Genomic DNA, 12,381 nt, shown 5'->3' with positions numbered 1-12,381 from the left:
GAGAAAATCAAAAATCTTATCTGATGTTTTATGAGAGAGCATATGACCTGAGAAAGCTGATAACAAGACTGCAAGGGAACCATGGAAGTATCAGATCTCACTGTCAGTCCCTAAGTCTTCTGGCTATGTTTTTTGCTGTTTGCATCTTCCAAAATTCCGGTCAGACTTTTCAATTCTCATCACTTCACACATTTCCCTGGAATTCTTCCTTGCAAGTCAAAGAAAAACAGATTTCTTTAAACCTGGATATGACCAGGCTGTGCATTACTTGGAAAGTGCTGCTACAAATTCCTAAGGTTAGAAACTGTGGTCAAAACCAAATGTACCTTTTTTAATTTCTTCAGTGAAATTGCAGAATTGCAATATTTAATTCGGTTTGTGCACTTCAAACTGATACAAAATGTACAATCAAGTATAACAAGTAAATATATAGTGAATGCCCTTGAGTAATGTTCTGGTTCATAAGTTGTCCAAGGTACTTGGAAATCACATTCAGGAGCTTAGAATTTACATTACAAACCAAGTTCTTTGAGAAGGCTATCCTAAGTGGGATGCAATGGCATTCGGACATAGTGACACAGTCTACTATGATGGAGTGACTGTAAATAGCCAGGAAAATGCTAATTTGTAGGCCATTACCAAGGTCCATCTACATGCTTTGTCTTTGGGTTAACTTGCATATGTGTAGATAACTACAGCTGAATTTAAAACACGCATCCTTGAGATGGACTGCATATCACACAGAATGGTCAAGGTACATAAAAAAGGAATCCCACATCTGTATTCCAGGTCTTTCCAGCTGGGATACCAGAACTACTCACAGCTACTAGACATTCTTCTACAAATGGTGTCAGCATGTGCGGCCGGATAGTGACCATAATGTCCCTGAAGTCCATAGCTGTGACTCTTCCAGACTGAGCATTGTCTCTCTGCACAAAAGCTTGTTTTGCATGTTCTAACTGAATCTCCTGAAAACATACAGAGGAAAAAAATAGTTAAGTTCAAAATCATCATCTTAACACTCAGAGTTAATATAAATAATGCAGTTCTACAAGATCTCTCATACTTAACAAAACAGGACTACATTTAATCTAATTTTAATTGGATATTACATATCTAAGTTTTCAATTTCTTTTCTATCAGGAGCATGTATGGTCTCCATCACTGAGCTCAATATCTAGGATGACAACATGATTTCTTTGCCTTCTGGACATTACGTCGGGCAATTCATTTAACTGAGAAACGGAGGACACATATCAACACCCCAGTGCAGATAATCTCCTACTCATGAGCACTAAAGTGTTCCATGATGTGCATTATCCAGTTTATTGAATGTGTCACAGTAGGTCAAAATACTTTCTGTAAAAGCACTCGCTACTCCTTGAATGAGGACAATGCAATCATCAGAGATTTCCATGTAGAAACCAACTAATCTGGAAAGCATTCCCTCAAAAAGCATCCCCATTTAAAACATAAAGGTTTTTGTCTACAAAAGACACCAGCAGTTTAATTTAGAACTCCTTGTATCGAGACTGATTAAAGATCAGTTCTCAATATTTCAACAGTAGTAACGGGCATAAGCATTATCTGATACAACCCCCCAATAATCTCATTTTGTGATTCAAATGTACCACTGAGAGAAAAAAGGAGAAAAAAGGCATTTAATCTCTCAAAGCTGTATGTTTCCTACTGTGACCTTCACCCTTTCTTCTTAAATTACTGTTAGACTACTTTTCTTTTCTCTCATTTAAAAGAAACAATCAAGCACAGACAGTAACTTGATAATACATGTGAACTTTCGTTCAGTTCTACAGGTTTGCAAAAAACAGAAATATATCTTTTGGTATGTAGTTCGAGTTCCCAATCTGTATTTCTCAGCTGAATGGAGGAAAACAAATCATTGTCATGTCCTCCCTTTAAACTCCAGGGATTATAAAAACTTCTTCATTGGAAATATAGTGCTAAGTCTGAATACATGTTCATAATCAGTAATTCAGAAAATGGAATCAGAGCAAAAATACGTCAGCAATACTAAGCAAGTCTTGTGGTGGACCATGACACTATCCAATTATTTCCATTATATTTGCAAATATATGCCTTAAAAGACGTATTAATCCAAGACTCCAGCTAGTCAAGAACCACCATCATGTTGTGTTCATAGTGATACGATCGCCTGTAAGTTGATATTTGTCTCACAGCAGCCTTCAAGGAAATAAAGAGTGAAAGGCAAAAGGCAAATTCAGACAGAGTAGGATCAGACCTGCCAGAGACCTGCATCTGCCCCTCCCTCTCTCCTTCTGTTCATTCAGCTCACACTGCCACTCAAACTATGATTGTCTTTTCATTTGCCTCCTGACTCCCCCAATTTTGGTTCTAATTAGAATACTGTACCATGACCTGAAAGGTACAATGAAAACCTCCTACTACATTAGGCAGGAGGAGGAAAGGAGTGCAGGGAAAGGACTGATCCATGCTTCATTCACAAAATTATTCAGAAATTTCTTCTTTTGATGGGAAATGCTTGTGGGGGTTATAATTCAAAGTGGTACAATTTCTGTTCTGCCACATTTACATTACAGACCCCTACCTGGAGGTGTTACAATTCAGCAATAATACTCTGGCTGGATGCAGCCATGTAAGCTCTTACTTCAATTCATTTGAGACTATAATTTGAACAGAAATTCAGAAGCAGGTAATTTTGGAAGGTTTATGATGGACGAGCACATGAACACAAAAAGACTTCGTCAGCTTGAGGCAAGCAGCTACTTGGGAGGCAGAGAGCTCTGAAGAGGAGTTAGGTATAAAAACTCTTGTATCCTAAATACTCGCCACCTGGTAGGTGTTTGTCATTAAATGGAAGCATCACCAAAGAAAAAATAAATTTTATTTAGCAAAAGGATTACATGGGAAACTCTGAATATTGCTTTCTTCTCCTTCCCTCATTCTATTTGCTTTAACCACTGAAACTGCTGGCAGTTTTTATGTAAGAATCCAGCACTCAGATGCAGTAAAACAACCTGTACACCATTTGCAGAAGTCCAGTCTGTTACCATCCTGTAGATCCCTCAGTGAGTCTGGAGATATGTATACCATTGGTGGGACCTTGGCTGACAGTGACATCTCAGCCACAGAACAAAGTAGGGCTCACACTCCAAAGAGATACGTTAAGTGCATGTTTCTCATCATCACTCAGCTAATTGCAAAAAGGCTACTAGTACTACAGTTGAGCACTAGCCAAAACAACACATCTTCTCCTTGCTAACGTGATTCTCTTCAATCTTCTTGGTACACGTGGAACCCACTAGAAAGAACTATCCCACTTGGTTAAAACACCTGGTCAAGGTGCCATTTGCTCATCTTTTTGTCAACCAGAAAAAAGCCATTTAGCTGCAGACAGACAGCAAGACAAAACTCTGAATGGGATGATGTCAGTCTTCTGGAACTCCCTATTCACACCTCTTCCTTAGTTCAGAATCTAAGTTCCAGTTCAAATGGTTTAAGCATACTGCAAATAGATAGAGAAGATTGACTCCACCTTCTCAGAAAGGTAGAGACCTTTTAGGCTACAGTTATTTTGAGCAGTGCTGCACGTTTTCCACTTACACCAAGTGGAAAGAAGCACAGGGATCTTTAAGCAAACTGACATTCCCAAACCATGACCATGGATGGCAGCATGGCATACAAGAACATGCAGACCATTACACTGTAACACACTTAGTCTCAAAACTAAATATCACCTATAAATTCTGTCACAAACAAACCAGACATGTCACTTCTCTAATCACTGCACTATGCATAACAATGCACTAAACTCCTTGAAGTGTTTATCTCAAAAGAAAGGCTAGCCCCTCAGTCTTCACACCTGAATGCCGAGACAACTCACAGCATGACTAACTGCGTTTCAAAACGAGGCTCAGTAGCTACCAGCAATTTATCAGGGAATTCTTTATGAGATGTTTGTAACATCACCTGTGCTGTGTGTATGCAGCTAATATAAAAAAAACCCACCTTAAAAAGAAACTGAAAAACAATAAAGCAAAGCTGTAGTCTTCAGAGTTGCTATCTGAGTTGCAACAATTTTTATTGTTTCACCTATTTTGGTCCCATATTGTTTACCTAGACAGATTAAGGTTTAAAGAAACACAATCCTCGTTACTTTGCAATACAAATCACACATCCTAAAGAACCTTCTCCAACTAGACTTTCTGTAAACTGAGATATACATAGAAAACAAGCTTCTTCCTTGATGTTGGAAGTCTAGAATTCCCCCAAGTAGCATATGACTTTGTGAAAAATTAATTTGTACATCATGGCAGGCATGCTGGCACCAGAATTTTAATGAAATTATATCCTATCTAGAGATTTCACCTCAGCTTCCACTTATCGCTCATTAAAAGCTTCTCTACTTTCCACTTGAGTAGAAATTTATGTTTGTGTTCCATCCCAGTGGATCTACAAGTCACCAGGTACAGCACAATTCTTGCCACTGGAGTAGATCCCAGGGTTCAATTATAGAGAGTACTACTTCACAAACTAATACACTGGGCATAAATAAATTCCCAGACAATGTGGAAATGGATTTACCAGGTCCACATATAAGCATATGTTAAAATTCATCCTGTGGAATAGATTTTAAACGCTGTGAAAGGGGCTGATGTTGCTCCTCATAAGGCAGACTTGCCACTTAAGCGATGATGGAACATGACCACATCCAAACAGATGAGATGGATATATACTGTAGATACATGAGCTAATTTTAAGCTAGCAAAATGAGAAGCAGGGTGAAACAACACGCCTTGAGCTCTAAGTTGATGCAAATAAATTGTTAACTGTATTAGAGCCAAGGAATTTGGAGACTATACTTTCAGGCATCTCTGTTACTGCAGACAGAAAAAGTGCTGGACAGCAGGACAAATATTCAGAGTCCCATATAAAATCTTCTTATTTAAAGCCACAAGAGATCCATCTAGTGCATGGATAAAACATACTAATGTTGTTTTCCAAGTACCTTCAGCATTGCCAGAAGCAATGATTAGCTCAAATGCTGTGACAGGTATCGAACATGAATGTAAAAGCATTTGAATCTAGCTAGATTACTACATTAAAATTTGCAAACTGCATTGTACTTACAAAGCAGTACCTGAAGCACCATACAGAACCATCAGGTCCACGTTAAGTGCCATGTAAAGTGCATTCACACATCAAGAATGCAGAAAGGTAATTTGGTATCCCCTGTGGTCTCCTGTTGTCTAAGGTCCAAGGTCTAGACACCAGACCAAGAATACTGACTCACTCACAGGCAGAATGTCAGAAGAAAAGGCTGAATACCAAAGGTTACAGAGCTTAAAGGAAGACTTCTGTGCCTGTGAACACTAACTCTCCAGCTTGTGCTGAGAACCATTTCTGCGCCCAAACTCCTGCATCTATAATAAACCGCTGAAAGGCAAGAATTAGCAGGGAAACTTATGTGACTCAAAGATTTACAGAAAGCGAGTAAACAGATGTACCCAGTTTCTGCGACTGACTGAACATCCTAACAGACTGTACTGATAGCAGGCATCTTCAACAATCTTAGGAGAATTAATTTATTTGAAAGTCCTTGCTGCCTGAGCATCTTTATTAGCAGCCTTGGAACTTATCCTGAGTGCATCTCACCTCTCTAAAGGACACTCAGAATTATTATCCTCATTCTCCAGGTTTATGTTCTTCCTCCCTCTTTCTTGTCCTACACAGATCATCACCAAAAGGGTTGTCTGGCTTATGAGGACCACTGACATGTTCCAACACAACCTTTTACTCTGCCTCTGAAACTAGATAAGATTCACTTTTGCAGTTTAAAAAAAAAAAAGGAGGCAGTGGCAAGACACACCAAAATGAAATACAACTATCCCCAAAATATGATCACATCCAAAAAAAGTCCTTTCAGATAGTAGAGAGAAAAACCCCTAGCAGGATGAGAAAGCCTAGTAGTTAGGACTCATTTCCAAAGCTAGAAAGCTAGGAAGATATTCTAATTCCTTATTCTGTCAGAAAACTGGTCTGTGCCTTAGCTACTTAGGAGTTACAATAGTCAATACAAAACCTGAGGGAATACAATTTAATCATGTGATACCTGACGTCCTCTTCATACAAAGTTAATTAGGCTCTGTTCTACAAAGTCAATTTGAAACATTTGTCTCAATAGCATTATCTTAATTATTCCTCATCAAAATGATACCACCTCCTACTGTGAACTAACATACTTGTGTAAACAAGAAAAAAAGAAACCTTGCAATCTTGAAGCAGGTTCCCATTTTAAAACTCTCTAGTGTAAATACTAATACAGGCATTAATTAAATATTCAGGAGGCATTCAAATAAAAACTCACGTGTTTCACCATTTAGAGGATCACTTTTCCTACTGAAAACTATTTTTAACAGTACTGTTGAAATACAGATAGTCTATTTTTTTATTAGCACAATATTTTACTTCCTGTAACAAAGTATCCAAAGTATGAACAGCCAAGAATTCCTTGCAAAAAAATAGTATTTTATTCTCTATATACCACAAGCAAACTAAGTAGCATTGCCCTATCTGAGAGTGTGTGGAAATGGCTTGCAAAAAAACATTTTTATTGGATATCAGCTCTAAATTAAATACATGTTTGGTACACATGCTGTTTACAGACAGAAGTACTTCTTAATACTACTTTAGCAAGTGTGTCCAAAATGTTCAGTAGCATTCTTTGACTCATGGATTTAAATAAACAGGAGATTTTCAGACATAAAAGTCTAGAATTTTAATTTCATGTCTCTGTCTACACAACAGTGTAGAAAAAAATCACCTTCTGCATTCAGGTGCCAAAAACAAAGGAAAAGGAGAAAACCTCCAGCTAGCCTGAATCACCAATTTTACCAATAGCATATCCTATTTATCAACATACTGTACACATCCAGCACTCTGACTGTAAAAGCCTACACTTGGTCTATATTTCAACTTTCCTAATAGCACAGTATTTGGCAAGTTTGCAAATACTTTTTGCATCCTCCTTATTACTCTTGAGAAACTGTATTGTATTAGACCCACCAGTAAAAACTGAGTGAACTCCGCATATGTTAGGTGTCTTTTTCTATCCTTTCCAAAATGCAGCTGTACGAACTCTGAATTCCAGTTAAACGGAATGTGTTGATGAATTGTGGTCTGGCCAAAAACTTGCTTAGCATCCTCTGGGAAGAAAAGAAAAATGTTCATTTAATAATAAAATAAAACAACAATAGAGACAAGCATATAAACAAATATGATATTTTGTAACAGCAAAGCAATACTGCTCTTATAAATTACTAACATACTATAAAGCAAACTTATTTTTTTTTGTTTACCAAAACCATCAAAGCCATCACCCTCACAAACAGTTTCTGAATAATCTTTTTATTTGTGAAGTTTTATACACACAGCATTTGATTAGAAGAAACGCAGATATCTCAAGTTTAAAACCCAAGCAAGAAAAGATTAAAATTAAAAGACAATTTATAAAAAGATGACTAAAGCTAGCCGATTTTCAGCATAATCTTTTCAAGCTGCTAACAATGAAAGTTTTGTGTCACTATAATTCAGCCGTTTGAATTATTCTCAGAGTTCTCCACATTCAAATAAATCAACTGTACAAAAATACAGCTATTTCAAGATCCACTTTTCTGTAGTTAGTTACAGGAGCAGTAACGTGGGACAGGGGATGGGAGAGACATGGCAGGCAGGAACAAAATCTTATCATCACCTCCAGCACTAAGCAGACTTTAACCCTAAATATCTTCTACAAAGAGGGGGGCAGTGCTACAAGTATGTTTGATCATACCAAAATGCAAGCTTCAAAGTTTAGTTCAGGTTAGTAGTCATAGCTGGTTTATAAAACACTCTGCAGACCAGTAACACTAAGTAGTTTTGGTGAAGAAGCAACTATTCCATACACACCAACCTGTACAGTAATAAGGACCATACAGTGTGTATATTTAAATAATGAAAACAGCAATGAGATAGCAATGAGATCTGAGGAAGTACTTGTCTCAAATGACAGTGCCCACTTCAATGTGATAGTCTCGTCTCAGCCAAAAACATAGGGCAAAGATATGTTCCAAAGACAAGTTCAAGGCCAGAGGTTCCCAGCTGCTATACACCTTCTTAACTGCTGTACAACTCCTCCAGCAACACCAGCCAAGAGCCAGTTCTTGTCTCCTGCTAGTTCCTGTGGGCACAGAGAGCTGGTTCCCAGGAGACACTCCCTACCCACAGTCTGGGCCATGAGCTGCTCTGTTCACTTCACGCTTTGTGGAAGAAAGACCAGGAGTCCAAACCACGAGCTCCTGTCTGTCTCTCTGAGCAGCACAACTGCAAGACAGTTCCCAAGCTTGGCTGGTGCCTGGGGTTGAGAAAATCAGAACAGCTTTGTGTTTGCCTGTGTGCAGAACAAGCTGGGAGCCACCTTGCTGGAGCCAGTCTCTGACTGGGAGCCACCTTCCAGCTCATCCCAGAGCCACAAGCAAAGGTGGGAGCTGACTCCTTGGGGCCATGAGGTCACCTTTCCGGTGCACATTGAGTTCTGGCTTCTTGTTCAGCCCATGCCAGCCCAGGCACAGTAGCTCTGCTGACCTGGGAAACCCAACCAGTGTGGAATCCCACATTTTAAGCAAGAAAGTAGGAAAAAGTGAGAGCAAGGTTGCAGGAAGATCTCAGGAAGAGCCCACATGAATGAAGAATAAAGACACAGGAAAAAATGGTCCCAAGGAAATGAAAGGGGCAAGTGTCCTGTTGCACAGACCCTAATGCCCTACAGCTGGTATTACCCACAGGGATAGCTTGTTCTAAGGCAAGAAGGCTTCACAGAAAGAGAGATGAAAGTGCAGACCTCTTCCCATCTCTCAACATAGCCAATAGTTTCACCTTTACAAATGCAGCACTCACTGACCTCAGCAGTGAAAGAGCAAGTTGGATTTAACTTACAAACAGAAAGACTGACCTCAGTTAGCCTAAAATTCATAAAACTCATAACTTCAAGTCCTAATGTACTATGAGAATTTTCTCCAAGCAAAGTCAGTGCCCCCAGGACAGTCTCATTGTTCATTTGTATCTTCAAGCCCCATCCCAGTCAGCTTGGATCTTGTCTGCCAGCATTCTCCAGGAGCAAAATTCTGCTCTCAAGGCAGTGGGAGGGAAAGTCTATTTGTTCAGGGTGAAGTCCTATCCTTCTACTTGAAGCCTTTCATTTAGGATGCTTCCCACTGACACAGCCTGAGGCATGGTGCCACATGTCATTGAAGATCACACCTGCTTTTTGCCAGATTTTCTACAAAGAAGGCAACCAGCATGAAGAAAAAAGCCTGTCTTGCCAGCAAACAAGAGGAAATGAAGATTGTCTCTTCCTGGTAGTAACCACTCTGCTTTTCAGAGGAATAAAAATATTCCCAAAACATCTCTGTCACCTGTCTGTAGAGAAATCAGATGCTCATCTTCTTCCTCTTTCCCTCTCATCCCGCCTTCAGAATTTCCCCAGAGCAAGACACTGATATTGTGTGGATTAGATTAGGAACCCATCACCATTAACCAAAAGCTATGTTTGGTTGGACTCCAGACTTGCCTTTATTAGAGAAAAAAAGGCACATTCTTACCTGATGCAAGGTAAGAGAGAGCAAAAACTTAGCTAGTATAAAAGCAGTCTCAAATTCCTTTTGATGCAGCCAGGCTCCACACAATCTTTACTTCAACTTGTTAACATATGAAAGTTGCAGAATGTCCTTTGATTATGCCACTGTAATTTTATTTTAGTTTGTTATCATACATTAGCTACCTTAAAGGAACAATGTGTCTTGCTCCCCCAGCTCTATGTCTTGTAAACCGTCTTTGGTTGGGGCCTTAAAGAAATATTCCAGTTCAAGAAAATCAAACATAGAATCATAGAATGGTTTGGGTTAGAAGGGACCTTAAAGATCATCCCATTCCAACCCCTCTGCCACAGGCAGGGACACCTTTCACTAGACCATGTTGCTTAAAGCTCCATCCAGCCTGGCCTTGAACACTTCTAGGAATGGTGCATCCACAACTTCTCTGGGTAACCTGTTCCAGTGTCTTACTACCCTCATAGTAAAGAATTTCTTCCTCACATGTAATCTAAACCTACTCTCTTTCAGTTTAAAACCATTCCCCCCTTGTCTCATCACTACATGCCCTTGTAAAAAGTCCCTCTCCCTCTTTCTTGTAGGCTCCCTTCAGGGACTGGAAGGCCATAATTAGGTCACCCCAAAGGCTTCTCTTTTTCAGGTTGAACAATCCCAATTCTCTTAGCCTTTCCTCATAGGAGATGTGCCCTGTCCCTCTAATCGTCTTGTTGACCCTCCTCTGGACTCAGTCCAACAGGTCCATGTCCTACCTGTGCTGGGGACTGCAGAGCTGGATGCAGCACTGCATCCACAGCAGGTGGGGTCCCACCAGAGTGGGCAGAATCATCTCCCTCAACCTGCGGACCACACTGCTGATGATGCACTCCTGGATACAGTTGGCTTTCTGTGCTGCAGACACACGTTGGCTCACATCCAAACATCAAGTGAAAAGAATGGCAGTTTAAGACTAAATACAATGTTTAATTATTGGCATTATAAATGGCAAAGGAACCCACAGCAATGAAACTAAAAACCTCATCCATCCAATTAGGAATATAGTAAGGTCTATATCCAGGCCATTTACATTTCCTTGTCTGTTTCAGAGATTAAAGGCTACAAGTTTGCCTCAGAAGTTCATGAAAGTACAAATATCCTCCAAACAGCCCGAGTCGGAGATGCACACTTAATTTTTGCTATGACTTGGAAAACACAGACTACCATATTAGTGTAGATATAGTAAGACAACTCCACGTGCTACTTGATGCTTTCACAATCATACTGTATATTGATGTCAATATGACTTGGCAACTAATACCAGATGCTTTTCTGACAGAGTGCATGTTTGATTATACAGTGCGGGCAGCTGACTGGAAGATTGCCTACTGTGCTTCTACTGATTCTTTGATGGCATGAGACATGGTATCCTGTTTGCCACTGCCTTTTTACACATACCCTGTACTTCCTTTTTGCAACTATTTATGGTTCACAAACTCATATGCTCAGTGAACAAACTCACATATGCTCAGTGAACAGTGTTTTTACTCTTTCCTTGCTAGGTCTCATCACCCATTCATCTACCACAATGTCACTGCCTCAAGCCTCATCTGTAGTCAGATTGCCCAATTCAGACAATAAAGACCATTCATACCCCATGAACAAATCTGAAGTGTTTAGCCTGTGATTTAACCATCTAAAGGTATCCAAATACATACCAGAACTCACTCAAAGTTATTGTTCAGTTCTAACAGTATCATCCCCTGCTCATCTAAGTCCAGTATTAAAATAAAAAATGGACAAATAAAAAATGTATTTTTGCATTAAACCTGTAGCTGAAGTTCCACAGCTACCCATAAGCCACTTAAAAGAGCAAAACAGAGAGGCTGCAGTGTGCTCCAGTAGCCAGGAGTTATTATATCTTTTTTAAATGAACCTGTTTCAGAGAGCAACAGAATAATTTGTGATGAAAAGGACATCTGATTGTCATGTGGCCCAGCCACCATCCAAAGAAGGGTCAACTAGATCAGGCTGCTCAGGGCCATGGCCAGTTGAGGTTTGAATACCCCCTCAGTAATCTCTGACCCAGAAGACCAGGGTAAAGGAATGTCAGGAGGATGATTTTCCCTTGGTCAAGGAGGATTGGGTTAGAGAACACCTAGGCAAACTTGATATCCACACATTCATGGGCCCTAACAGGATGAAACCATGAGTGCTGAGGGAGCTGGGAGCTGGCACCATAGCTAGGCTGCTCATCTTTGGAAAATTTTAGTGATCACAAGAGACATCTGGAAGAAAGCAAAAGTCACCCCAGTCTTCAAAAAGGGCAGGAAGGAAGATCCAGGGAACTACCAGCCAGTCAGCCTCACCACAATCCCTGAATGGAGCACCTCATTCTGAGGCTATCTCTATCTACATGGATGACAAGAAGGAGTGGTCAGCATGGATTCACTAAAGGTAAATCATCCTTGACCAACCTGATTGCCTTCTACGATGAAACAACTACCTGGATGGATGAGGGGAGAGCAGTGGATATTGTCTCCCTTGAGTTCAGCAAGGCTTTCAACACTGTCTCTCACAACATCCTCATAGACAATCTAAGGAAGGGGACTGGATGGGTAGACAGTGAGGGGGATTGAGAACTGGCTGAATGTTAAGTCCCCAGAGGGTCATAATCAGTGGCCCAGGGTCTAGTTGGAGGCTTGTCACTAGTGGGGTACCCCAAGATTCAATACTGGAGTCAGTATTGTTTAACTTGTTC

General features: G+C 40.1%; 1 protein-coding gene across 7 annotated transcripts in view; it reads right to left on the bottom strand.

Moving 5' to 3' along the window:
- Positions 1-12,381, bottom strand: part of SLC25A13 (solute carrier family 25 member 13) — a 101,773-nt gene that overhangs the window by 41,276 nt on the left and 48,116 nt on the right. For all 7 annotated transcript variants that reach the window (XM_050327229.1, XM_050327207.1, XM_050327198.1 and 4 more), the window contains 2 exons: positions 7,066-7,205; positions 822-968 (listed from right to left, as the gene is read on the bottom strand). In XM_050327229.1, the coding sequence (XP_050183186.1) occupies positions 822-968; positions 7,066-7,205 (287 nt within the window). The remainder of the gene's footprint in view (positions 1-821; positions 969-7,065; positions 7,206-12,381) is intronic.

This window comes from Myiozetetes cayanensis, unplaced genomic scaffold (genome assembly GCF_022539395.1).
Source record: "Myiozetetes cayanensis isolate MyiCay16 unplaced genomic scaffold, myiCay2020 scf1, whole genome shotgun sequence".
In the NCBI taxonomy this organism is placed as follows: domain Eukaryota; kingdom Metazoa; phylum Chordata; class Aves; order Passeriformes; family Tyrannidae; genus Myiozetetes; species Myiozetetes cayanensis.
Note: the sequence above shows the minus strand (reverse complement) of the source record. Positions and strands in the feature narration are given on the sequence as shown.